The sequence below is a fragment of the Pavona decussata genome, unplaced genomic scaffold (assembly GCF_977016875.1).
Source record: "Pavona decussata unplaced genomic scaffold, jaPavDecu1.1 SCAFFOLD_5, whole genome shotgun sequence".
NCBI lineage: Eukaryota > Metazoa > Cnidaria > Anthozoa > Scleractinia > Agariciidae > Pavona > Pavona decussata.
In genome coordinates, this window is record NW_028145429.1 from 135,078 (window position 1) to 163,051 (window position 27,974).

General features: G+C 38.1%; 3 protein-coding genes across 6 annotated transcripts in view; 1 reads left to right on the forward strand and 2 right to left on the reverse strand.

Moving 5' to 3' along the window:
* Positions 1-57: 57 nt before the first annotated feature.
* On the forward strand, positions 58-2,189 carry LOC146489575 (uncharacterized). The gene has a single exon (XM_085105045.1). The coding sequence runs from the start codon at positions 102-104 to the stop codon at positions 924-926; it is 825 nt and encodes a 274-aa protein (XP_084961171.1). The 5' UTR covers positions 58-101; the 3' UTR covers positions 927-2,189.
* Positions 2,190-2,347: 158 nt separating this feature from the next.
* Positions 2,348-23,175, reverse strand: LOC146489576 (cilia- and flagella-associated protein 69-like). Of its 4 annotated transcripts, none has more exons than XM_085105017.1 (33): positions 23,050-23,175; positions 22,911-22,976; positions 22,563-22,628; positions 21,792-21,901; positions 20,960-21,036; positions 20,288-20,389; positions 19,599-19,672; positions 18,981-19,053; positions 18,589-18,670; positions 18,046-18,106; positions 17,862-17,896; positions 17,645-17,710; positions 16,879-16,939; positions 15,883-15,931; positions 14,996-15,039; positions 14,671-14,748; positions 13,948-14,058; positions 13,434-13,539; positions 12,474-12,638; positions 11,530-11,645; positions 11,300-11,418; positions 9,654-9,735; positions 8,561-8,626; positions 7,929-8,055; positions 7,141-7,278; positions 6,300-6,376; positions 5,820-5,954; positions 5,159-5,221; positions 4,913-4,999; positions 4,247-4,311; positions 3,796-3,838; positions 3,447-3,554; positions 2,348-2,634 (listed from the first exon to the last, which is right to left on the reverse strand). In XM_085105017.1, exons 1-33 carry the CDS (start codon positions 23,134-23,136, stop codon positions 2,620-2,622), a joined length of 2,754 nt encoding a protein of 917 aa, XP_084961143.1. In that variant the 5' UTR covers positions 23,137-23,175; the 3' UTR covers positions 2,348-2,619. The 4 variants fall into 4 exon arrangements, with proteins under 4 accessions (XP_084961143.1, XP_084961157.1, XP_084961134.1 ...); XM_085105031.1 differs by having other exon boundaries at positions 2,348-2,649; XM_085105008.1 differs by having other exon boundaries at positions 14,671-14,751.
* A 1,511-nt stretch (positions 23,176-24,686) lies between these two features.
* LOC146489577 (rap guanine nucleotide exchange factor 4-like) overlaps positions 24,687-27,974 on the reverse strand; it is a 35,840-nt gene continuing 32,552 nt past the window's right edge. Inside the window, exons 33-36 of the mRNA XM_085105054.1 lie at positions 27,515-27,579; positions 26,966-27,020; positions 26,447-26,501; positions 24,687-26,139 (exon numbers count right to left, since the gene is read on the reverse strand). Coding sequence (XP_084961180.1) covers positions 26,064-26,139; positions 26,447-26,501; positions 26,966-27,020; positions 27,515-27,579 — 251 coding nt within the window. The 3' untranslated portion in view covers positions 24,687-26,063. The remainder of the gene's footprint in view (positions 26,140-26,446; positions 26,502-26,965; positions 27,021-27,514; positions 27,580-27,974) is intronic.

Below are 27,974 nucleotides of genomic sequence, written 5' to 3' on the forward strand. Positions count from 1 at the left end.
TAGTTTTAATTAATGACTGAGACTTGTTTGTGACCTTGAATCGTTCATCCAAGCTTTTAATGGGAAGAACGCACAATGTAAAACTATCCGTGCTTTGAAAAATGTCGAGATATCCGCATCGAGCTTTTGCGGAGAAACAGAAGAGGGTACAGATACAGAACTGCATGGAAGACAAGTTTCTCAAGCAGAAATTGGATTCTATTTCACGAGAAAAGCTTTACATTAACAAAGAGTTACGACGGATTTCCTTAGCAAAGTCAAGCTTGCTGGAGAGTCTTGATCGGTTCAACACGATGCCGGGCGGGTCGATGCCAAGATCAAAGCGTTTGAGTCTGCCTTGCTTGCTTGATGGGCCGAGGAGAGACCATAACACAAGGCCTATTAGCGCGACAAGAAGAAATACTATGCCAACACCAGACACTGAGCATCCAACAGCAGACTACAAACAGCATTTAAAGCCACTGAGATTTAATGAATTTTCACTTCAAAGTCGCAAAGACTCGAGTACGGCGCAGAGCATTGACGGGACAAGACCACCAAGTGCTCTCCGCGTTACGCGTCCTCAACGCTCACAGGAAGTCGATGAATTCCGCGTAGCAAGTCCCATCACAGCATCCCTGATTCTATCGGGACAAGTGGACAAGAACAGGGCTAACAATGAAACATCGCTGTTTTCTTGGCAGGGTAGCTTGGAAAAATCAAAGACAAGGACACCGTTTCACCTGCCCAAGATACCCGACAGCCCCACAAAACGCGATTTGAATCCTCCGATCCCGAGGAGGGTTCCCGCGGGTCAAGAAAACCCGCGGGATGGTATGCTTGCCACAAACCTGAAAAGCAAGTTCCGTCAGATCGGATCGGTTGTTATGGCGACCGCTATTTTACGAATTGCGGCGGAAAAGAAAGTGAAACCGAAAAATAACTGAAATGATGGCGGTACTGTTGAGTCGGCCACCTTCAGGTCATTTTCCGGTCGTTGTAGAGTGACTCGAGGATTAACAAGTCAGAACAACAAAACATGGCCGTTGTAGAGTAGAAGTCGTTTGTGGAGTTTCGACTTTTACTTGTGTGGCTATTAAGTTCGAGAGCAAATATAAATAGACAAATCTAGCCTGCAAACAGGCTCTCAACCGCGCTCGGTTCTACTTTATCGCGTACCCAGATCTTACTGCCTGATTCATGTGAAAATGCGCCTGTCCGAAGGAGATCTGGGTACAAGATAAGGTTCCACTCGCTTCGCTCTCTTCGCCCAATGCCCCACTTAGCTTTGAAGGCATGTTCACAGGCTAAACATATTTGCGTCAAAACTCAGCGAGTCGATAGGTTAAAGTGAGGACTTAGATCAGGCTAAAAAACTGGTGTGGCATTTAATAAGAGTGACAAGTGTAGGGAGTATATAAATAAATTTACTTTTTTGCATCGAGAAAGGAACAGGAACACTTTATTTGGTGTCAGTGTTTTCCACTTGGAGGTGTATGTAACATATTCGCATAGACCATCATCAACTAGACATATTCATATTAACCACTGCACAATAATCGGTGAGCTAAAAACTTGGGACAAAAAAACAAAACTACGTTATTATAGGAAATTAACAATGCACTTTATTAACGCGATTTTACAAAATTCGCGTTAATTTAATGTATCTTAATTAATGTCGATGTAAATTTAATGCACGCTATTTTACAACATTGTTATTCTAAAGCTCCTTTATTTCATTACAAAACCTTATTAGTTCATGAATCCTCTACTGGCTCTTCAGAGTCACTGTCTTTTGAATTGATAGGGTCTAGTTGGGCTTCAAAACCAAATTTTCGGCTTTAAATAAAACTTAGAAACATCAGTGCACTTGTCTTGGAAGGTTTGCAGAATCATGAAAATCGCAGTAAATAAAGCAAGATGCTTATAAAAAAATTCACGTTAATTTAATGCACGTAATCCTAACTTTACAAAAATTCGCGTTAATTTAGTGCAACGTAAATTTTCTTCGCGTTGTCAACGTGCATTGTTAATTTCCTATAATAAGGTAGTAGGCGGAATGTATTCTCCGTTATACATCTGAATTGACTGAATAAACATTCGTTTTTCCGACCATTATTGTTTATTACGGATCTGGCCATGTGATTAACTTTATTGCGTTCATTGCCACTAATACATAGAAAATTAAAATAATAAATAAAATATATCCTAAGCGTCAGCAACTGGAGCAGAAAACAGGACGATGTCCCAATTGATATTCAGCCCCCAACTGAAAGTATTTAAAATGATAACGAAATAGAAGTATTAGTCTGACTAGTTTTATAGTAACAAACACAAGTCATGAGATACAACAAGACAAAAACACAGATCAAACTACTTGTTTTTATTTTGTACAATAACAATACAAAAGATGGCCGCGTACGACTTACAACACCTTTACAGCGAAGTTCGGGTTCAGTAAAAAAAACTGAATAAAATAATCCTTACATACACAACACACGCGTGTGAAAACCATCCGCTGCACTCTCGTGTCAGGCTGCAGGCGAAAACCTCATTATGTACAATCTACAGCTGTTAAATGAATATTTACAATTGCGGGATTCAGTCACGTTTTTTATATTCATTATGTGCAAACCATCTTCAAAGTCGACTGAGCTTGACTCTCCATTACTGCAAAAGAAAACAATGGAGTGGTCTTCAGTGGATTATCCCAAGTAATTTCGCGTTTTCTTAGTTTCCGTGGTGCTATGCTCTTTGGTAAAAATAGAAAAATCTCCTGCAACCTTCTTTTAACCAACAATCAGTAAAACCCAAACCAATCGTGACTCTCGTACGCGTTCTCCCGCTCTTGCATGTCGCCATTTACATATATTGTCTTTGAGTCCTGATTGGTTCATTGTGCTGTTCACGTTTGCTGTGATTGGCTACAATGATTTCTTTGGTTGTCATGGTTTTGGCTGTCTAAAGCCCCATCCATCCATTTAATTAAACCAGGTTTAACAAAATGAAAATTGGCAACAGAAAGCTGAACCATTGGCTTTGACATAGGATTCAAGTAAACTTTAACTTAAGCTTTCATTTGTGCTAAATTTGTAGTCAACAAAAATCCGAAAGCAGCTTTTATAAAGGAAACAATTTTAAACTGTGTTTAACTAAACAGCTTCTAAAAGTGTTTCTTGGTGTGAATGGAGCATAAGAGACATAAGAAGCATATTGAGGTTTTGCTGTGTTGCTGAAACTTACAGAACCACAAGGACTATACAGGAGCTATCCCTGAAATTACACTTGGGTAAAGACATGAGTCACATACGTGGGAGGAGTAGTGTTATTCCCTGGTTGTTTCATGGTACAGAGGTCGGCCTCATCACTAACCCCGATGAGCCACCACGGCCGCAAAGGTTTTAATTTAAACTGAATGAAGAAAATAAGCTGTTGTTTGAGTAAAGTAAACGGACTCATGTACCTACCGTAACAACCAAAGTCTTTCTGTCTTCATCAACTGCAGTCGGATCTATGAAAGCTCGAGTTATTTCAAGAGGAGTGCTTTCAATCTCGACTCGTCTGCCACAGAACGTCTGCAAAATCAAGCGACATACTATTAACATGGAGAAACTTTACATGTAACGTAAAACGCTGAGTTTGCATTTATGCGAGAGTTTGCTCTGGTTGACAACTCGGCCTTACTACAAAAAACAGTAAACTAATACCTGTTTAGAATGTGAGATCTCTTAACAGTTACAAATTAATAATTTACATAGAGGAAAATCAACCAAAGAGGAAAAGAATTAGTGGTGCAAGGGTTTATTATTTACTTACTGTTGTGTTCAGATCATCCTGCAAAGTGTCATGGGTAAGCGCTCTGAGTAAAAGAAAAACGCCAAATGATTAATTAGAAAATTCAAATTGGTACAGCTCCTTCTCGTCGTGTTGAACCAGGGTAAAAGGGAGACATGCGAGTGAAAAGAAAAATAAAAAGGTCAAATGCAGAAAGCAAATGACACTAAAATAAACACGGAGGCAAGCGCGGGAAAACGTGCTCCATGTGCAGAGTACAGTGCAGTGCCAAGCGCGGGAAAACGTGCTCCATGTGCAGAGTGCAGTGCAGAGCCAAGCGCGGGAAAAGGCAGGCACAGAGTAGGTAAAACGTGTATATCATTGGCATTACTATGTAGGTCATGCTACGGTAAGCATTGTTGCTGGAATAGGCAAAGTATAAAGCGTTACCAGGCAAAGGCTGATAACAGTGACAACAGTTAGCAATACTGACCCAGTGCGAGTGATATCCTGCAGTCTAGAGGCTTCTATTGCGCTCAACTGTCTTCTCTTTGCCGCCTGAAAAGTTTTCATGTATATATTTTTGTATTAATCACCACATTAACATGTGGGCAGTTTAACAATAAGCTAATACATATACTCAAACATTTTCTGCTGTAATTCGACTTGAAATCCAGTGATTCAAATTGCAGTTTCTCTCTCTTAAAATTGTTAGACATAACAAGCACGCTCGTACACTAATAGCCTTAAAATAATGGGTTAATCAAATCTGCTGTTTCTATGCGCTTTCCGTACGGCATAACGGTATCTATTGGATCTATGTTGGCATTTCTATCTCTTGTAAACTTCAACTGATAGTATATCAAACACGAGGAACACTGTGTCATCCGATTTCCAAACACCGAAAAGTGGCTTGGAAAACCTAGGCACAGCCGAGTTTATTTTAACGAAGTTTGAGGTGTCTGGAAATCGGATGAAAAACTCTTTCAAGTGTTTGATGTAGCTTCTCAAACCAATAATATAATTCTTGGAGAAGTTCAAAACAAAAGCTCATTTCCAAACCTTATTCCTTTGTTTTCTCGTCATGGGTTATTAATGAGTTTCAGTTTTAGAAGGAATACAAAGGGAACACGAAATGCCTGGAGTTTCTCTGACTCACCGTGAGTACTGTGTAGTCAGAAGTTCTGTTCACATAATCACAAAAATCTTTGAACGCCTTTTCTTCCTGTCGGTGGTTTTCTTTTATCTACAAACAGAAGACATCAAGCAAACCTTTCAAGGAATTTGATAGCAAATACGGATTTCAAAACACTCCCTTGCAGAGCCCTTCTCATTAAAAGACTGAGAATATAACACAGACAAACAAAACGCTTTCAAACAAACTAGTAATATATATGGTACTCACAGATTCGTAATATTCCTCTTCCTCAATAAGGTCCTGATTACGCTGAGCCTGTAACAGTTGATTCTGTACAAAGAAAGTTATGCTAAGTAACGAGTTTTAGAGGGGGACTATTAACCATCTACACGCAAGCCGTTGTTAGGGACATTTTTTGGTTAGCGAAACGGCACGTAAGCATTTTTCCAAGGCTGATTGGCAACAAATAATAGAAAGAAATCAAGAGCAAAAGCAGACAGCTAAGTATATTCAGGCAGAAGGGCAGAAATCGCTATTTATATGTACGCACATTCCTTGAAAAAAGTGGCTATACAAAGTTACATGTATAGTTTCAGGAGCAGATATTTCCTGGGCCAGAAAAGAAGACAGGCAGTTTTCACGAGAGTGTTGTCAGTAGAAGTGTAAGTCTAACTTTTCTAACCTACCCTCCCTTAGAATAACTCGCTGGCATGAATAGCGAACAGTCCTACAGCTCTATGGTTGAATCTTCTAGAGATGTGCTTCATGTACGCTCTATTTTCGTTTCGCTTGGTAAAACATTCGAGCATGCAAATCAGAGGAAATAAGAGCGTTGCTAAAATTGGGGCAGATCGCAGGATATGCACACCCCAGCCTCCCCACCCACAGAGTAACTATTTCAAGACTCCTCTCCCCCAAGATGACCAACCTGAGTCGCTGAGACTGCTGCGGCCCTGTCGTTGAGTATTTTCGTGATCTCGGTCATGGAGTCTGCGTCTGGAGAGACAGGTCTGATGTTTTCTTGTTCAAGTTCCACTTTGATCTCATTCCACACTTCTAGCATCTACAAACAATATAACAACAGACTGTGAACAGGCTGCTAAGTAGGAACAATAGGGAACTGCAGATTTGACTACGAGTACGAGTTTGAGTACGAGTACGACTTTTCAAATCTAGTTTGCGTTTTCTGGGAATGTGACTGATTTGAAATTTGAAAGTCGTACTTGTACTCTGATCAGAAGGTCTCTAATATTATAGGTAAGTGGGGCGTGGCGAGCAACGAAACAGGAACGGGCAAGTGGTCGTCTTCTTCTCACCTCACAGAGACGCCTATTCATAGTCGATATTCCAACCTTCCCTTTTTTGAGGGATATAATAGAGTATCTAACATGATCAAGGTCTTTCTTACCTTAAAATCAAGATATTTCTCGATGACAGCGACGGTAATGTAATCCAACGTGGATAAACCAGGAACTGCATTAAAACCTATCCAAACAAACACCTCCATTTAGAAACAACAAAAACAAATAGTATATATATCCAACCGAATTTTTGAAAAGGTAGCCCGATGAAAACTTGAGCTGTTTATGTGAAACGATGCCAAATCACGGGTTTTATGGCCCCGAGAAGGTTTAGAATGATGCAAAAGAGAGAAGAAAGGAGAAAGGTGAAAGGAGAAGAGAGAAACAGAAGAGGGGAAAAAAGACAATGCAACCTTTTGTTTTTATATTGGCAACTTTAAACAACAGAAACCATTCACAAAGACTAGTGGCACTTCCGAATTTGTTACTCCAACTGAATTATGACTGGTCAAATTGTTTATTATGCTGCATGTTAAACTTGGCTAACATATCTTTCTAAACCCATTCCCCGAGTGGTTCCTTACCATAGTTCTTGATTTTTTGTATTATATCAATATAAATGTTAGGTTTCTGATCGCTGTCTGTCCCTTAAAGTGGGTCGGTTGGTTTGGAGAAAGGAATACAAAATAAAATAAACGACACGATTGTACCATTCAAAGGATCTTTGATATGTTCCTCAAAGGTCATAGTTACAAAACAGAGTTAAAACGTAGAAACACACGACTAAAGGGATAAAGCAATTAAATGCCAACAGTTTTATTTCTTTTTTCTCATATCTCATAAGCTGGTACAGGCAAAAAAAAAAAAAAAACGCACCCAGTGATGAGGGAGCCTCTGTGATGCAGCTGATAAAAATACAAAACAACCAAATTTCCAGTAACAACTTACCGAGTTTACAGAACATGGAGTAGATTTTAGCTCTCATATTTTCAGACACGTCCACGATCGCCTGGCTAGGCCGGTCAGCGGGTAGCGGGATGACTCCTTGGCGCTCCTGCACTGTTCCCATGAGTGGCCGCTGTAGGTCTGCAGGACGTGCAAGCATCGAAAATAAGTATCGGAAAGTTATGGATTTACGGACCCTCTTAACCCCTAATGTCAAAGAACAAATTCACCCGCAAACAATAACATCATTTTGAGGTTCCGGGGTTTATATGGGTTTATTCCCCGGAGCCTCGCAGTGATGTTTATTGTTTCAGGCTGAATTTTAATATCGAAATTGGGCTATTCACCTCGGGTGATCATGTCCTTAATTCTCATGACCTCAGGGATTGAATAAGCATTGATATTACAAGGAGAAATTTGATGCTGCTCACTGTTAGGGCTTATAGGATTAAAGTGACAATTAGCTCAAAATGTAACCACAATGTAAGGTATATGCATTGAGGGATGACTCAGACAATCCCCAACCTCATCATGATGAATAACTGTACAACATTCCGTATTCGTACCGAACTGCTCATTATGATTTCATTCACAAGAGTCAAAAGTAAGGACAACTTTGAACTCGTGTAGTTTGACAACTTCACTCCTAGGTCTCCCCTATTCCAATCACCTCTCGCTCTGGCGGGCGGGAAAAGGAGCGACCCTAGCATGCAAAACTAGTTTCGTCTGAGACCTGGCCGTCGCCATATTGGATTTGAATTAGCTGCTGTGATCTTTCGATGATAACTCACCAGTTATTTTACCAGTTTTATCTCTCATCACACCCATATTAGCTTCCTCTTTTTTCCACAGCTCTACCAACAGTTTACCAACTGAAATCTGCTTTTGACCGCGCCACGACTGCACATGCGCGAGAGCCTGAAAAAGTAACAATGAAAGAAATTAAATGGATTAGTGAATGTTATTTTGGATGATACTTATGCATGAAAAATGTTCTCCTATTAGAAGACATATATCTTTATCGTCTCTGAGTACGGTATATTTAGTATTTAGGTATGGTACGTCCTCAGAGACTCAGGGGCAGTCAGTCGGGGGGCGGAGAAAATGGCGCCACGGAAGTTCTTGAAAACTGACTTCGTGTCATTTTCCCGCTCCCCACCCCCCCACCCCGACTGACTGCCCCTGGGTATGGTACTAATCTGAAATTTAGCTTCTGCTGTCCATAAAGGTACAACGCTGATTGTTGACGTATAAATACTAATTCCATCGACCCGTGTAACTCACGACTGATATCGCTTTCTAACACAATCGTGTAAATGGGTTAAAGGTCTTGTTTAAAGATAACAGGACCCTGTATCAAGTTGCACGCACAGACGCAAGGCACATGAAACAGGTGGTGGTTGGAGAAAAACAATTTTTTTACCTTAGTGTTTTCACAAAGATCCACTACACAGCCCAACACCAGATTCTGCATTGTGAGTGGACAGATCTGCAGAGTAGAAAGCAAAGAGGCAGTGAATATTTTAGTCAACTTTTTGTGAATCTCGACTCCATGAGCAAAAGGACATCTTGGCCTTTTAAAGTTGCTGCGATCTTTGCAGAAGTACACATTGGTTTAACTTAAAGCAAAAATTTTCTTCACGGACAAAATGCGAGATTTCTTCCTCGCACTGTATGTTAAATCTAAATTTAAGTAACTTCCGAAGATAATTTATCACTACAAAAACTTTCATCTGAGTGCTAACCAAAATTTGCCATTTTAAGTTTTGCTAATATTTTCTTCTCAGTTGTGATCTGCTGTGAGCGAAGTGTGAATGGAAGCGTTGAAAATGCGATTTACGGGCGAGCATAAACTTTAATGTGCTCATAACGCTTTGGGCTCGTCGTAAGTTTCGCTTCGCTAGAAAAAAAAAAAAAGCAGCAACAGCAGCAACAAAAATAGCACACCACAGAAGGTAACTCTTGCTTTCTAAGAACCGCGTTAACAACCGATTAGCTTTAAAAAAGAGCTTTTACCGAAGTCATACAAAAACTTGTTACATCTGTTGGCCAATCACAGTTGGCTAGGTCTGACTATGCAAATTATTATGCCGTGCTTCAAAAGTCGGGTACTGTAAGTAGATGTCGCAAAAGACAATGGCATTCTTGGCGATGCGTAAACAATGAATTGTGCACGTGCATGAACACAACTGGCGAGCGCAAGCGGAATCTCGTTACTTCAAATTTACGCTCTTCGGCTCTCTTTCACTGGCTGCCGATAAAATGCTGAGATACTCTAATACAACGACGTGGAAAAAATTCACCACGCTGTTTGAACTCCTACATCTAAAGCTTTCATTCAGAATGCAGATTTGTTGCTTTTATGAGGTCGGTCAACATATAAATTTTAAAAACGTTTTTATAAAGAGGATCCTTTTGAAGACGTTTTCAAGTGTTCTAACTGTTTTGAGAACTTTCTTTTCGGCCACTTCCCACAATTTTTACTGTCAGCTGAGAAATTGTTTACACAGAATTACCTCTAATAAATCCATAAGATGAAACACCCCGTCAGATTCAAGGAAAAGCTGTTCGGTTAAATAACATCCCAGCACTGCAGACCTAAAACAAAACAAATAAAACATGTAAGGTGATGCCATTTGAAGGAAAGTGTGCATATTGGGTGTTTTGTTTTCACGTGAAATCTGAAATGGGAGATTTTTCAAACCAGAAGCCTTATCCAACCCTTAGTTTGGTCAGACAACTGATTCGTAAACGGTAACCATGCAATTTACAGTGAGTATTGTGCACTCTTCTTTGGAGTATGCTGATGTTGTGTGGGACGGCTGTTTGGTTGGTGATAGCGACTTGTTGGAAAGTCTACAACTTGAAGGAGCTCGAGTGGTCTCTGGGGCTATTACAGGTACAAGTAGGGATAGCTTATTGCGCGATACTTCTTGGGCTAAGCTTAGTCTTAGACGGAAAATTCACAAGTTGATAATGTTATAAGCTAGCTCCTCCTTACTTATCTGATCTTTGCCCTAGTGCAGTAAGCATGAGGTCAAGTTATAGCCTTCGTTCTTCCAGAAATTTAGTTTTGCCCTTTGTACGGACAGAAAGGTATAAGAACTCCTTCCTGTTTACCGCGACCCAACTATGGAATAATCTGCCTTTAGAACTTAGACTGTCCTCCTCAGTCGGTAATTTTAAGCGTAATCTTCTTGCTTATTTTGGTGTCTCATCTTATAATCCCCTGCATTATGTAGGTAATCGTTTTGATTCTGTAAATCACTCTCGCTTTAGAAGACCAAATCCAAGTAATCTCTGATCAGTAATGGAGTAATTTTCCGGCAACTGAGTGTCGAAAGTAATTTTGCGTTTGCTTTAGATTTGCTTTACTACGCTCTGTAATTGGTTAGCAAACAATGGGAGGCAGAACCAAAACCAACCGTACCTTGGTCGCACGCGTTTACCGCCGGTTACATGTATTTGTTCTGAATTCTAAACCTAACCTCCCCAAAACAGCGCAACTTACTTTTTGACGTACAACTTAAACCGATCTTATATCGTCAAGTTTCAAGTTTATTAAGTTTTCCAAAAAGTTACTTACAATGAACACCGCCTGCAAATAGCGAGCTAATCTAGGCAGGCGGTGTTAAGGACATACATACACGAATTACTAATTGAAGGCGTCAAAAAGGTCAATTTTGATACATTATTTGTCAAAAGAGTAAAAAGTAATGAAAAGTGAAGAAAAATATTATGATTTATTATGATCGTCACTAATAGAGTAGTTTTCAATTGAGTGTCGAAAGTAATTTCGCGTTTGCTTTGATTATGCGTTACTAGGCTCTATGATTGGCTGACAAAACTCGCGCCACTTTTTCAACCAATGAGAAGCAAAACCAAAACCAATTGTGACTTGGTCGCAAGCGTTTTCCCGCGCTTGGCGCCGGTTACATGAATTGGCTCTAAATTCTGATTGGTTCATTGCCCTGTTTGCGTCTGTTGTGATTGGCAAGAGTAATTACTTTGGTTTTGGTTTTGGTTTTACCACAGTCAATTGAAAACCGCTATATGCCCACAATAAAATTAAAGCGTTCTTGTTTAAAAAAGCCAATAGAAATCTGCCTGGCTAGTTCACATGTGTGACAATATGAATAGCAAAAAACATGTAGCATCTCACCATACACAGTCCACAGCTGATAGGAGCAACTGATGATGTCCTAAAGGACTGTTGATCTTGTCAGGATCTTTCTTCAGGTACTCAGCTAACACTTGAACTCCTTGGGCGCCAAACAGTTCCTACATTGAACATCAAACAACGATTTATCAGTCGACAGGAAACAAGATCGCAAGGGATCGCAAGAGAGGTAGCGGTCACTGATTCAACTCCAATCAAAATGAACTGGTTACCTTTCTGTGCGTGTCTCCTTCACACAGTGATGACACAATAAACAACATGTCACACTGCATTTCCACATCAATGCTGTCATTCTCATCTGGACTGGTGCTGGCGTTAAGAAGAATTCCTATAAGATAAGCAGACGTGGATTAGACGCTGCACTTGTTATGTGTGAGACTCATACCACTAAACAGGTCCGACATTAGTGTGGCACTGGAGATAACGGGTGACAACAAATTTGGTACAAAAGAAGTTTAACGACATACTATTCGGAGTAATTCTACAGTTAACCTGCGACCAGGATCTGTTTTTGTTTCGCTTGGTAAACCACTCCAGCGCGAAACGCAAAACGAAACATACCAATTCCAGCACTGCTGAAATTAAGCTTGATCACTTGTTATTCTAGAGTACTACCAAGGCGACCAGTTTTCTTGCACGCAAATTATTTTGCTGTACCGGATCAAAATCGGATTCAAACGTTGTACCATTGTCACACTTCAGCTGTACCATTAGACAGGAATTGGCATCTGAACTCGAATCTTGGTGAAATTGTGAATTTAAACCACAATATAAACTGATTGTTCTCTTTAGTATTTATAGATTTCAACACGTTGTGGTTCAATTTCATCCTTGGTTTAAATTTTATTTTTCATTGTTTCAAACTTGTTATCATACATTATCATACCAAAAAACAATAGGAAAATAAAATTTAAACCAAGGATAAATTTGAACAACAACATATACAGTGTACACATTTTTTGGCCAGCGTCGAAACATCGTCATTTTTTAGCCATTTTTTAATCTTAAAATGATTTTAAGTAATGTTTTTTCGCAATTTTTATAGTCAAAAATATTTCTAAGTTACAAGAATTGAAAATTATAAATGCCAGCTCTGGAAGTTGCCCCATAAAATTGAAGAATTATGACGTTTAAAGCGGCCGTACACTGTACTTACCGACAATCTGATTTATTGCTCCTTGATCAACGAGATCCTGATTCAATGCATCATCACCCACAGACACCATACCCCGGATGAGTCTCAGACAATACCGCATCTGCGAGCGCTTGTTGCCACGGCCACCATTGCCATGGAAACTGTTGCCATGGCCACCATAGTCAGCTGAGAATAACAAAGAAAAGAAGCCAATGTGGTCACAATCAGGAATGAACATATTTACAATGTATACTCAAAGGGTCTACAGGTATGTATTGTCCATTGATATACCCCCACTCCCAACACAGTAAACTAACATTGCCATCATTTGTATTTTGACCAAGAGCATTCATATGCATGGATCTCTTCAGATAAGAAATGTGTGTGTGCACTGATCATTATGCAGTTGTAATTATGTCAATAAGATCCTAAAGTGTGACCATTCAAATGAGTGCTACTGGTATTACTTTCCTGTGGTACTGTTCATTACGCTGTACAAGGCACTTCTTAGCTTTTCAGTCTGATCTGTGGATATTATCCTTCAGTGTGATGATTCCCATGAAAATAACTGAGCAGTAAGTTTCTTTCTAGAAAAGCGTTACTGTTTATTACACCGTACAAAGTGCTTCAGTCTTTAATAACTTTGTGTCTGATGATGATGATGATGATGATATCCTAGAGTGTCCCATGCACTTGCGCTGTTAGAAATTTAGAGTCGCGTTTGCGGCAAACGGCAAACGGCAAACGTGAGATCCGCGTTTGTGCATTCTTGAAAAAATGAGTACAATTAGAAGAGAAAAGTGCAAAATAATTTTGGCCTCTGATGCGAACGCAAAACTACTCAATTTTTCTGAGAAACTGAAAACAGTGAGCGGCAATCGTAGGATAAACATGGTCACGCGGTCAATTCTGCTGTTAGCCGTGAATGTAATTCTTAATTCTAAACCTCTCTAATATTGCAAAAATACTGCTGAATCATACCTGCGCCCACACACCACTCAAGTAGCATCAGTAATCTGGTGTTACTCTGACAAGTCATGTAATCATCCAAGCAAAGCGGTGCAACAGCACAGAGTGTGTCCAGGGCCTGTAGAAGAATACCAAGCTCGGTCAAGATACACTTTAATGATATAAGCTATGGTTACACTATGGGCTTTTATTTGCCAAGCTCTTCGTCATTCCTGATTGAGATGATTCTTTACGACTACGAATACCAGATTTAACTTTAAAGGAAGTAGCCATAAAGATGACACATCAGGTGTTTACATATATCTTATGGGGTTTTGGCCTCCAACCTAATTCGTTAATCAAAAAAGCTTTGTTTGAGGAGCACTACAAAAACAGTGTGCACATGGTATGACCAACCCAAACTCCAAATCCAAATCATTCGGTTAAATTGTTAGTAGATGCGTCTTTCAAAACAACGCGATGTCTGACAGCAAAATGTTAAAAGTCATTGAAATACAAAACATGTTTGTTGTCACTTGTTACGTACCTGTAACTGGAGCTCTTCAAACTGAGCAGGGGACCACTCAGTGGATGAGGTATTATCATTTGCTCTCACAAATGACAACAGTGATAAAAGGACCCGACCCTCAGAAAAACTCTGTTTAATGGAGAGAAAAAAAAATTGGAATGTGTTAGTTAGACTATAAGCAGTCTCTTATTTTTCTTGAGGATAGCAAAACCAGCGAACCACGCGAGCGTGCGCACAAAAATTGCTTCGCGCGAGGAGACGCGACGCGCGGAGGGAAGCAAAAACTTGCTGGAAGCAATTTTCGCGGTCTCCTGATTCACTCGTTTTACTGTAACGGACTTCACGAAATCTATGTGTTAGCACGTCTGTTACATTCTACAGATATCTTCCGGTTTCCTTTTTCAGACCTGGCCTCCAAAATCCATACCATTTTCGGGCCTGGTTTCAACAATCTGTAAAATCCATATCTATCCGTTTTCAGACTTTCAGACCAAAATGGTTAAATGATTTCTGACCAAACCGGCTCAAAAACCATATCCTTTGGGGCCGCACATACCTATATTGCTTATAAAGGGGAGTAATCCTCGGGACATGAACATGCGGTATATAAAAAAAGGAAGAAGAGGAACCAAAGACCAATTATACATTATTGTCTTTCACTGTACTGTACACGCTTAGTGGTTTCAGTAGATCATTTAAAGCACAGATTACTTGTACGACAGTTATTTTAAAATGCTGTACCTGAATGCTGGCAGAATCTGCACTTATTAAGACGAGAGTGGTCATCAATAGCTTCTTGAGTTCAAAGTCCTCATGGTTCTGCCAGGAAAACATGCTCATATTTAATATTCATTTTTAATAACAGTGCAACTTCAAAATTTGCTATGCATATTCAAACTGTAGAGAAATGCCATGTGCCAGAATATTTTTTCATTTGTTTAGTAACTCACCGGAATAAGTACTTATTACACAAATGTACACTGTAACAATCAAAAAGTAGACTGCAATAGTGTTACAGACTTACTCCACAAGTTTGGTTTACTGTCTAACATTAAATTCAGCTCACCTGATACAGTTTAAGATGTCTGACCAACTCATGATGGGTTTTAACTAAAACAAACAAACAAAATATACTATTGCACATGAAAAGTATTATTTTTGCACCATTTTGAAAATAACTCCTAACATTCAACACACATCCCTCCTCTAAGACAAAAACATACAATGTACATCACTACAATGTCTGTAAGTATCCATCCTTGCATCTTAAAAAGATACAGTTGACACCCGATAACTTGAACCTTCATTGAAATTGAAAAATGCTCGAGTTATCGGGATTTGAGAACAAATGACCGGAAATAAGGAAAAAAAATGGTGTTATATAGAAAATTACCTGAAGGGAAATGAAAATCGCTTCGAGTTAGCGGGAGGTTTGAGCTACCGAGGGTAACATTACAGTATATGGATGATGGGAATCTTAGGGAAATCGATTTTGGTTCAAGTTAGCGTGAAGGTCGAGTTAGCAAGGGTTCGAGTTACCGGGAGTCGACTGTACCCATTTTAAATTATACATAATTCTGGGAACAGCTATTTACTGAGTTACAAGTTAACTTTTTGACATTTTTGCACCTACAAGTGCTTAATGCAGATCACAGATAAGTTTGAAATAAAGAATAATAAAAGTGAATATTTGTCATTTATATTTTAAGCTTTCATTCAGCAGACAATTTTCCTTTGATCTATTGTCTCTCTGAAACAGTTGCCCTGCCTGCTTTTTTGTCACATCTTCTGTTTTTTTCTGCCTCAAAGAGATATTTATTTTTAAGATCAGTTCCTGCAATTGAAGAAAGCTTGTCTGCAGCCAAATCTCAGTTTGACTTAAGATACTACAACCTTTAAAAGCAAAATGCATGTCATCCTTTAACATAAAAATTCATCAACAAGATGTTTTACCCTCAGTGAAAGTTGCCAGAAGCACAATCAGCTTTGTAAAACCAGTTTCCTGCAAGAAGTTAGAGTTGAAGCACACCAGTACTGATTTCATTCATGTGTGTTAAGGTAACTACTATTACAGTCAATCCACGTCACACCTGACCGGTATTTTTGAAATAATTGAACGAAGTTTTGAAATTTACATGTCAGTTTTGAACATCACCAATGAGATTTCAGAGTTCCTGTAGAAATGTCCCTAGTTAATTGATGGTACAAAGCTATGAATTTTTCTTTACATTACAGCATTAACTATTTCAAGAATAACAATTGTTTCCCAATTGTTTCGGAAAGATTTCCAGAGAAATGTTCAACGTTCCATTCACATGTTGGACATTACAAAGCGAAATTTGAATGTTCATTTCATTCTCGGAAATACTGGTCACGCGTGAAGTGAATTGACTGTAAGACAGTAATAGCAAACCAAAACAGCCATGGGCGACAATGGTGTAAGAAGGCAGGGGATAAAACAGCAGGCTTCTAACAGGCTAATTCTGGACAGTTAATAATTAAATTTGAAACACCAAAAACAAACAAATGGAAGGTGAAAGTCAGGTGCCCCAGTGATTAAAACCTTGGTTAAAAAATAATCGTAGGGTCATCTGGGCTATTTTCCAAATATGAACCCAGAGGATATTTGTTGCATCAAGGTTAAAATTCAATTACACTTACAAACATTCTAAAGATGAAATCGAAATTCCTCAAACAAATACATGTAATCGTCACAGAGAAAAAAACTGATTGAGCTGGAAAATTCATAAGTTGAGCTATTCTAACCATACAATCATGTATATAAGGGTTAGACATTGTTTGGATTAATAAATAATTTATAAAATAAACAATATAAATATTAATAATAATAATTTGTTATTATTTACATTTTTTCACAACAAAACAGGATATTGATCAGAGCTGAGCTTAACTGCATTGTGGGTTTTAACCTACATAAAGTTTACTAACCATGAAAGGAGATGTAGGACAAAGTGAAACAACCAATGATGCAATTACCAGCAGATCATTTCTGTAAAATAAATACACTCAGTCAAACATGATATAAACAGAAACTACTTGTTACAGTATGTTTTACTGTGACACGTACAGTACATCTCTACCTATATTCATGAACTCTAAATATGACTGGCACACATATGGTTGAGAAAAGATTGAACATGTTGAGAGAATAAGGCAGCTGATCAGTCCCAAACTGATCACCCAGACCTTTGTGTATATGCACCTAACCAGAATTTATTACTCCCAAGAGGTTTAATGATCAATGAAAAACAAATACAATGTATTTACATGTACAACTGCAAAATTATTCAGGTACTCCTCAAATTAGCTCCCATTTAAATAGACCGTTGCACCTCATTATTGATTTAAATTCATAGCCACAAAATGTACATGACCTTTTACAGTGCTCAGTAAACACTGCACCACAACACAGTGCTGCTCACCTAGGCTTTAATAAAAATGGTGACACTTGAGGATTTCATCCACAACCTCAAACGTTAGAACCACAAAACAGCATCACAGGACTGTGACACACTTTGAGCTACCTTGACATTTTTCATTAACTAAACAGCTAGACATCTACAGAATGAATTAATGTAATTTATAGAACTGCATAAAATGGCATAATTTACAATATACTGAATGAACTGGTCACTTTTTAAGGAGTTGGGCAGTATCATTGCTTTACTACTGGAATGACTAATTATTCACTTACCGCAACTGTCTGTCAGCATGGCTGTATCCCTCTTTGATTTGTTTGACAAAGGCATCCCTTAACGCACTGAAACATTTTAATGAGCATGTAAACAATTTAGAATAATATCTTTTGTAGAAAGTAAAGCACTAACTGACTCCCAGGGTTATTTCTGATGTATTTATACTGACAAGAGACAAAATTAATGAGACAATAAGACAAACTTAGTGAGACATACCTTACGCATTCCTTACAGTTCAGTTGATTAGCAACCTGAAATGAAAACAAAACAGTTCTATCATCAAGTGTTCCTGTTTGTTAAATGCATGAACTTTACAATGTCATAAATTCTCATTTTGATACCCAAACTAATTTTGTTAATGAAGAAAATTCAGATAGATAAAGTTTGTGATATCCATCACCTCTTGTTTGGAGCCAAATTCCAGTAGATTCCAGATAATCTCCACAGATCGAAAAACAACTCTGTAGAGGAAAGTGAAAGAGCCAAAGGAAATCAGGATGAACAATGATATGGTATTATTTCAGAAGTAAATTGGGAGGCACGGGATGCGGGTGGGAAGGGAGGAGTGATACGAAACAACACACAGATACAATGCAGACTTGACGAGTACAAAAAAAAATCATGCATTTTTTTTGCAATGCACGCCTGTGCATCTTTGCCAATTATTTGTGACGTTAGCATTCCTCATTAAAGATTACCCTCATCATCATTTGTTAGTCATTTGCATACGTTTTCATTCATTGTGCGTAATTGTCAAATCAACAAAGGAGTATAAGTTGTTTTTCAAAAATAAAAGAAATTTAAGCTCAGAAGAATCAAATATTATTACTCAGTTGTTTAAAAAGAAATGTGCTGTTTCTTTAAACTGAATGGCAAACCTCCATACATCGCCCTTACTTTCCATAAAATTAGCCAGCACTATGAAATTTGCATGTCAAATTACCTGTCAGAAGGGTCTGGTATATTTATGCCACTGCACAACAAAGCTGCTGCACTGACGGACAGCATATCATCACAGTTTAGTGCTATATATAAGAAAAAGAAAATAATTAAGCAAGTAATAATAGAAACAACAATCAATACGCGTACATGTCATTTGTATACAATAATTTCTAGCTTTAAAGGTTAAATCATGCAATAAGTATTATTATATACGGGATGGTCCTCCTACTTGATCAAGTTAACCAGGAATATCAGATTTGGTAGTTTCTGTTTGGGGTGGACTGATTTAATATCACTTAATTATGCAATTTAAAAATGGATATGGATTAAATGTACTCAGCTGGATAACGGACGTACTGAGAGTTGTTTATGGTTATTTACTTCATACTGTACCTGATGTTGAATAACACTGGAGTACTTTCATGATTTCCAGTCGCACACTCAGATCTTCAACTTGTTCTAAACTCTAAAATTGAAAGAAAACGTAGAGTGAATATGTTCTTTTTATTTCACTTTGATTCATTTATTTTCATTTCATTTATTTTCCTATTTTAATTATTTTTCTCTTTGTTGAATGAATCTATTTTGTGTTGTTAATTTTCTTTTCCTTTTGAGCATGTAAACAACTATCAATGCTACCCACCTCGAATAGCCCTTGCTAATTGTGGGTAACTAAATATTGTAAAAAGTGTCTTCTCTTACATGTATAATAAATTGTTGTTGTTGTTAATTTAATTTAACATTTATTTAGTGAAACCCAAAGAAAGTAAAAATAAAACGGATAATATCTCCTAAATATTTGATCAGTATATTAATATGCAGCTCAAAGTGATGATGCCAGAAATATGCCAAGTAATATACATGTATGTTTATTTGTTGAGGGGAGGTCCTGTCACGCCAATTGATATTGTACAGTTCTAGCTGCAGCTTAAAGATGTTTTCCAAATGCTGTATAATTTTTCTAGGAACAATTATTTTATTTAAATAACTTTGTCAACATCTGTGGCTGACCTCAACAAGTGCTCTAGCAACACCACTTTTCTCAACCAGACTTCTGTTATAAGATGACATGGAGGCTTGGTAACCTAAAAATGCAACAAAGGCTGATTAAAAATTTAAATAAAACCATTAGTTGTAAGGCTGCAGCATGCGTTCACTTCTGCACCATTAGTGCTGGGTACCTGACATGCATAGCAATGGGGACAAAAATGGACCAAACCAGAAATAGGTGGCAGGCATGATGTCGACTATTTAAAGATGAAAATGGATAACCAAAAGAGAATACTGTTTTTTCTTCAAGCAGTCTGATCTGGGATAGGGTATAAGAATCAGAGAGTTTTGGTCTAGAATATCGTAATCAAGAAAAACGTAGTCTGGAATAGGTTCACTGGGGAAAAAATTAACACTCAAGTCTAGGATAGAGTAGAAATATTTGGTGTCTAGTATAGAATAGGGTGGCAAAATGCAGCTGAATGTGGTCTGGTAAGGATTTCAGAGTCCCAGTCACCCCCCCCCCCCCCCACCCATAAATTCACTGAGAACCCCCTCTCCAGGAAGCTGGGGGGACTGGGGGTAGATATGGTAATTAATTTGCCACCTGCTCAATAAATGGCACAGAAAACTATGACACAGAAAACTATAATTTGTAACTTCATGATGCATTCATTGATGAGTTCACTAACTGTATAACTTGTAAATACCTTCAAAAGATTGCCTTTCTAATGATTGCTCTGTGTAGAATTTTATCAGTGAGTCTCCTAACTGCAGCTGGACAGCAACATTCTGTATCTTCATAGTGTGTCCTAAAAGCAGGATAATTTATATGCACCATCAGGTCAAACTCTAGAGAACCATGTTAATTAGATATCACAAAATATCAGTGAGAGAGGGAATATTCCAGCAAAAAATGGTGCTGGGTTTAGATTCTAAACAGATCAATACACTGTATGTATGTAGTCAAGAAAGGCCCTGTTATAATATTATTATACAAATGTAGGGTGAGAAATTATTCCATGTTGCATCAAAATATTTATTAGTCTGAGGAACTACTCCAAATAGTGGCCAGAGTGAAACTTAAACCTGGGACCTCTGAATTTCACATCCGACACCCTTAAACCCGATTTGGCCATGCTCCCTCCGACTAGTAAGGCCATATCACTTATCAACTTAAGAATCCTCCTAAACTGAGCCAGTTAACACTTTCAAATGGAAGCTCATTTTCAAGATGTTATAGACTCTTTCAACTGACCCATTATATTGTATCCGAGCTGAAAAGAAGGAAAGCTTTAACATACAATGCATGTTTTTTCTGTCTTAGATACAATAAATCTTCTTCACTTTAGCCTCTCTTAAAAAAAGAAGCCAACTCCTACCTAACTCATTGAGAAGATTTATAATTGAATCAGCAGAACTGGAGTCATCTGAGGTTCTTTCCTTCAAAAATGGATTCCTACAAAAGTCAAGCAAGAGAACAAATTTACATCAGCTGACAAATTATGTCCAAAAAAATATTACCCCCTATAGAGCCAAATATTTTAATTAAATCTTCCCCCTTGATAATCTCCAACCTCTCCTCCCCTCAGATTTTCAGAAATCTCCACTTACACTGTAAATTGTGTATCATTCTATAAGATACGTCTTTAAGGCTGCCTTTACTATTAGTTTGGGGGCTTGTTTAAAACAAGTGAGATACACCTAACAATGTTCATATATTTGTAGTTATCATTGAGTTCCGTTAGTTTTAATATGATGTGTTAACTTACTTCCATTTTTTTTAATCCTTTGTATATTAAAGTTTTCACACACCCCATATTAAGGAAATGCCCCCCCCCCCCACCCCCAACAAAATAACTGCCCCCTTTTGGTTTAAAAAATAATTAATTATGTGTAAAATGGCACATTATGAACATATTTTTTTTTTCATTTTTGTGACCAGAAATTCTCATCATCCAAAGTACTGGTAGCCAATAATTTGAATTTTGCTATAATACTTCATGTAATCAGCAGTTGAATTTTATCATTTTGTGCCAACCCCCAGATTACTTTTGATTACAATACAAGTTACAAAATTACCTGGTTCGAGTAAGAAAATATTCAAACCCAAATCATGAAAGTGGGGGTGGGGTGGGAGAGGTTCAAACCAAACTCCTTCTGTGGGAGTGGCATCCGTGCCTGTTTACTAAAAAATATATAATGTATACTCACCCACAAACTTTAATCAAATCGCACAAAGGTTTTTCATATTGAGGATTGCTCTCAAGCCTTTCTCTACAAACTGTGATCATGTCACATACTAAGTCAACATCCTTCATGAGCTGATATTGGGTTGTGTCAAGAAATGAATTAACAGCTCTTGATAACAAATTATATGTATTACATTTGATTCTCAGAAAAAACCTTGTATCAGTATTAAAACATGGATTTGCAGATAAAACAATTGTGTATAGTTTATCAACAGAGTTGATAACTAATTAGGTAAATTGGCCGCTGTAAAGAGATTTATTTGCTGGCACCACTCGAATCCGGTGGCCGATTTTCCTATAGTTATCAACTACTGTACTGACAACTCCCCACTGATGCAGCACCACAGTTACTTTAGAAAGTAAACACCCTAGTTATCATTGAGTAGCCACATGCAATGTGGCTAACAACATGAAAAAGTTTCTACATTACCTATGCGAGCATCACTGCCATACAAACCCTCTTCCAAGCATGGGGAGCATGAATAGTTTGTCGCAAAATGATGGCATAATAATGTATGGGGCTGTGCAGAAATCTGACCAATAACACTACTGGCAGAGAATGCTGTGAATTGGCTGTGATCGATTACATTATACAACATTGTTAAGAACATTTACTGTGTTCCACTACACAAGAAACACACTACCTGTTTTAGTATGTATAAAATATAAGACCAAATGAAAATCATCATTTTTTTAATGAAAAAAATCATCATGCTTTTTGTTGAAAGGATACAAATCCATGACAGAAGTATTTTGTTAATCTGTGGATAGCTCGTACATGACGATCCACCAGCTCTTTCTGTTGTAACAGTACGTCAAAATTGCAATTAGTAACTTTACTCATATATAACAGTGAAGAGAAAATATGCACAATGCAAATATCGGAAAACAGTTGCAAAAACATCAGCAGATCTTTTGGCATGGACCAGAACTTTGACAACACAGCGTGGAGATTAATCTTTTCACGGTTTACGGTTACTTTCACTGCTTTCGCAAAGACTGATCTGAATCTCCAATAGCTGAACCACAACTGCCTTTATCTCTACAGGTTGTAAGACATGAATGAGAATCAATGACTTACCGAGTGCTTGTCTGTGAGAAGTTTGTGTGTTTTGACTACACTGACTGGAACGAGTTTACCAGAATGCTGCAAAAAACATCGATTTATCTCACATTTCTTTCCAATAAGGTAACTTCTAGACATAAAAAATTGTTGTTACCTTTCCCTCAGTCCGTAAATTGTCGACATCTTCGTCGGTTATAACGTTATTTACGACGGGGATTGGCCTCGCTGTGGCCGCCGCCATTTTGCTCACAGATCTTCACTTTTTTCTTGCAACGGGTTGCGTAGCAACACTGACTTGTTCCACAGAGTTTACTTACAGTGGTACAGTGGTAGTGTGGTTAGCCGCTGACCAACGAAGGAAAGTGCTACCACCGACTACCACCACTTCCCTAGTATTTGAAATCGATACGTTGGGTAGCCAATGCAAATCGATAAAAATTTGCAGCGATTTATTGTTTTTCGGTAAATTTGACACTTCTAGATAGGTGTCCTGTGTGAATAGGGGCAATTTGCTTACTGCCATTAAAGGTGGTAGTCATCGATCGTTGTTTTGAAATGATACCGTGTAGCAAGAAAATTTTGCGGGAGTTTTATTTTGCGGATTGGCGAGTTTTTGTGGTTTACGGGAACAAATATTTGCGGTTCGAGATGACCGAAATTTTTGCTGGGAACTAATTTTTGCGATGCTCTGTTCAAGCAGCAGAGCATTTAACTGGAAGAAACCTTAATATTTTTAACTTTTATTGTACGTATATGTTGAGTCACAGTTCACTCTACTTACTTATTAGAGACATATCAATGCAATACCTTACTGCGTAAAGGGCCTGAACAACAACAAAACAAAACAAAAAGCCTAAATGGCCTACTATGCACAACTAAACACTATATTATTTTATAAAAAAGCACTATGAGCGTTTGAATTACCGTAGCTGAAACCTTCGGCTAGGCATACAGAGGGGGCTTTCGAGTGCAAGATGTGGCTAGTATACAACTTTGAGACCTAACTGGAAGAGGCCTGCTAAAATGCAAAACTATGCCCAACTGTAACGCAATGAGGCAGGCTCAGTCGATGATAATAACACTCTTGTTCAGTTGAAGATTCAAGAGTTTAAATAACTTCTGTGCAGGCCGCCGCAGAAGCGCCACTATCTAGAGCATGGTTGGTCTATTTAAGTCCAATGTATATCGCACCAGTGGCTCAGACCTACATGTATTAAAAGTGGAGTTTTTCATTTTACTGAAGAAAGTTAATTTTTGCGGCGCCGGTTTTACTTTTGTGGGAACTAATTTTTGCGGATCGAGGTCAATCCACAAAATCCCCAAAAATTAGAACCCGCAGATTTTTCCTGCTACACGGTAGCTCTGAATTAATTAATCGTTTGTGTCACACAGATGTGGATCGTGACGTTTCGACCGCTTTACTGCTGGTGCTCATCAGGCGTAAAATTATTTAATCCAGGCCAAATGAATTGAAGTTGCATTATACCAATCACCAAGGTTGATGGTGATTGGTGCAGTTCGATCCTCGGTGTCGCTGTCAGTGATTGGAGGATTTCGAATCTCGTTGTCCAGACTAAAAATTGCTCACTCTTCTGTGGGCATTATGAAGAGAGGATAACAAAGATCTGGCATTTAATATACCTGGCTGAAAATGGTTGAAACTTAAATTCATTTTCCCTGGATTAAATATTTTACTTGGAGACTGTACAGATGAAACAAAGAAGGATGGAATAGAGAATTCTTCACAACACTGTGCAATGTGACAACGAAGACTTGGTGAATAATATATTAACTTTATTTTCTTTATCACAGCAAAATACAGTGGATTGTTATCACTGAAAGAACTTGACCTGACAGATTAGGAAGGTGTCAATCTAGCTTTAAGTTAATGTTTAGTTTGAAGTTGACTGAAGGGGATATCGATCACTAACTAAACTAGCTAAAATGTAATTGATGGAAAATGAAGCCTGCTAATGGCGTAAGATAAAGTTTCTCAATGAATGCATGGATTTAGTTCTTGCGTTAGATGACATATACTAAGTTCCGTGTAAATGCGAAAAATTTCAGCAACACCTGGAAACTTCACGAGAGATCAAGTTTTTGCATAAACGAAAACCTCAAGCGAACAGGTCAGGTTTGTTGAAAACTTCACCAACAGTGGCGAAAGATATTACCGCCCCATGCAAGCCTTGTGGCTACAGGGACAACAAGAGTAAAAACAGACAACAATTCGGGAAAAACGCTGGGTTTAGTACTTGTCCCATTTTGTCGTAGCAGAAAGTTACATCGAAGGTTTGTGTAATTTGCCCCTCTATATAGAATTTATTATGATACATATCTCTTGGGTAAATATAAATTTATTCAGGCAATAAATTGCCCACATATAAAATGTCTTTTTTTCGAAAAAAGAAAAAATAATCTCTCAATATATAACTTTTTATATAAATATATTACTGACTTAAAAATTTTGGCTGTGACTTTCACTTTACAAATTGGGGAATTTTTGGTGTCTTGAGCAAAGGGAGGAATCTAGAAAGTATGCACCAGTTCTGAAAGAAGTAAATCTGATAAATTGTGCTCCACGCAAAGTGCGCAACAAAGGTTCTAGCAATGTCGAAACAATGCCACGGAGCCAGAATAAGAAAATGTTTTCCAGGCCTGTTTAGCAGCGCGAAAGCATGTTTCGGAAGCAAGTTAAACGTTCCTTCTCGGAAAAAGGAAAATATTTTCATCATAGCAAAAAAAGGCTGCCTACAGGACACGAGCGTGCTTTTGAAACAGCACTTTGGAAGAAAGACCTTTTTTTTTTGGCAAGAATCAGTCTCGCTTGTCTAATCAAGTCCTAGTAACCAACCGAACAAACAATTCTGGCAACGTGAAAGTTTCTGAAATAAAGTAGAACTCCGGTAAAACGAGGAAAATAAAATAAAACTGCATCTCAACGCTTTAACCCTGTATGATTCTATAATGGATCCAAACAGGAAAGGAACGGAAACCAAACAGTTTACGCTTGAACACTCCTATTGATACGATACTTGTCCCATTGTCAGAAATTCCCGGCCCTTACAAAACATATATATTACAAAATAACTTAAAACAAATTCATTTGACATTCCCTGAGTCACAAATAGTCGTGTTGGTTACTGATGCCTTTTGAAGTCACTACTGTCATGCTGTTTTCCTTGGTTCAAGTCTGTGAGAGAGCTGCGTAAGTTTACGCTGATTGTCAATCACTTGGAAATTCCTGAAGAGCAAAGGCAGAGACACAAGTGATTGGAATAAAAAATAACAGCATATCCTCCAGAATATCAAGTTCCCAGTCAATCTTTTTTTTTTCTTTTTTCTTTTCATTGTTGAACCGTAACACGCTGAGGACGGTACCTTTCTCGTGAGCATCTCGGTAGAGGAGAAGAGACTGGGGGCGACTGGCACTGCTTTGTCATGTGCTCTGTCAGAATCGCTCTGTCATGTGTGCACCTCTGTACAAGAGAGGTGACTGGGTACGAGTGAGGTCGCATGGCAACGTTTCAATTGTAAAATATTTCTCTTACCTCACAAAGATGGTGATTTCTTGAGCGAGCTTGGCTGAAGTTGGAGGATCTGCCGCTGTTGGAAAAAAAGACAATAAGAAGTAAAGAACACGAGGCACGCGCTCGATCAATCTTCCTCGTCAATTGTTGCAAGGGAGAACGACACTTTCAAAAGAAGAATTAGAGAGGTTATTGAAATTCATTGCCAGGCTCCGACATTGAATCGCGACGTTGGATACGAACTCCCGGCGACCTACCGGGACGTTTTATCAGTAATATTTTATCACCTTAATCATGTGACAAAACGTCCTACACCACTTGACAAAGATTCCGAGACGGAATCAAAAGCTCCTATCGCAATATAAGTTTTCGATCCTGAAAACGAAACTTTTTTGCTTGAAATAATAAAGTAGTTTTTAAAATGTATTTTAATTATACCCTGTTATAATAGATGAAAAGCTAACATGAACGCCATGGATGTATGACAGATATAAAGAAGAACCCATGGACTTTTTATAACTTTTACGTTAAGCCACTTACCAAATGGTTCGCTTCGGCAATATTGGATCAGTCGGACGGTGGAGGAGATCATTCTCTGTAAAACAAAATCATTTCATCTCGATGTTTTTCTAGGCTCGAAGCAATCACTGTTTTTGCTTAAGCCGTTCTTAGGTTTTAGTTGTTTTTTTTTCTTACAAAAGTCTGGCCTGATGGTTGTAAAGCATGATTCAAGATTTGTTTTTGTACTGGCAGTCACTCTTAACCTCCAACATCAGTGCTTATTCCGTGCGTTATTCCACTCTTCATTCCCAAAGCTTTTGCATGTTTTTTGCCTTCTTTCTCCCGGCCCGCCAAATATCTTGGATGATTTAATATCAATGTTATCTCTTCTAAAGATTTCTTAAGGCTTGTGCTAAAAATGGTCACCCATCAGTTGTGTAACTAAAGTGTCAAGCATGTTCTTCAGTCTATATCGTTTTGTCCTCCGTAGTTCCTTGAGTATATAGCGCATTTTCTGGCCTCGGATTTCCCAGTTTTCTTTTCCATTGTTTTGGCCGACCCTGACGCAGAAAATGGATAAAGACTCACCATTTTTTCAAAATTTACAAGATCGTCAAAATGTGTTTTGTTCCCTTCATTGGTAAATGTCATGTCTATAAATAAAGATAAGAAATTAATATTTTTGACCAACGATGAAGACTAAAAGTTCCTTGAAAATTAGAAAAACAAAAACAAAAACAAAAAAACAGAGGAAACAATTTGGTCTTTTTGTGTCACGTGACACTGAACACATAGCGCAACAAGCTTGAAGCAACAAACAACAAGCTTCATAGCTATGGGTGGGGAGGGATATCAAACAGTAGTTGGTTTTCCATTTGATCAAGTGGATACACAACTAAACAAAGGTCTATATGGATACATCTGACCCAGGTAGTTATCTATTAGAATTTTCTAGGACGAAGCGAATTCATTTTGGAAGCAAATCTTTATTGGACCTTCATTCGTATATTAAATTTAACCTGATTTAACTTTCAGTGAACTTGCATTA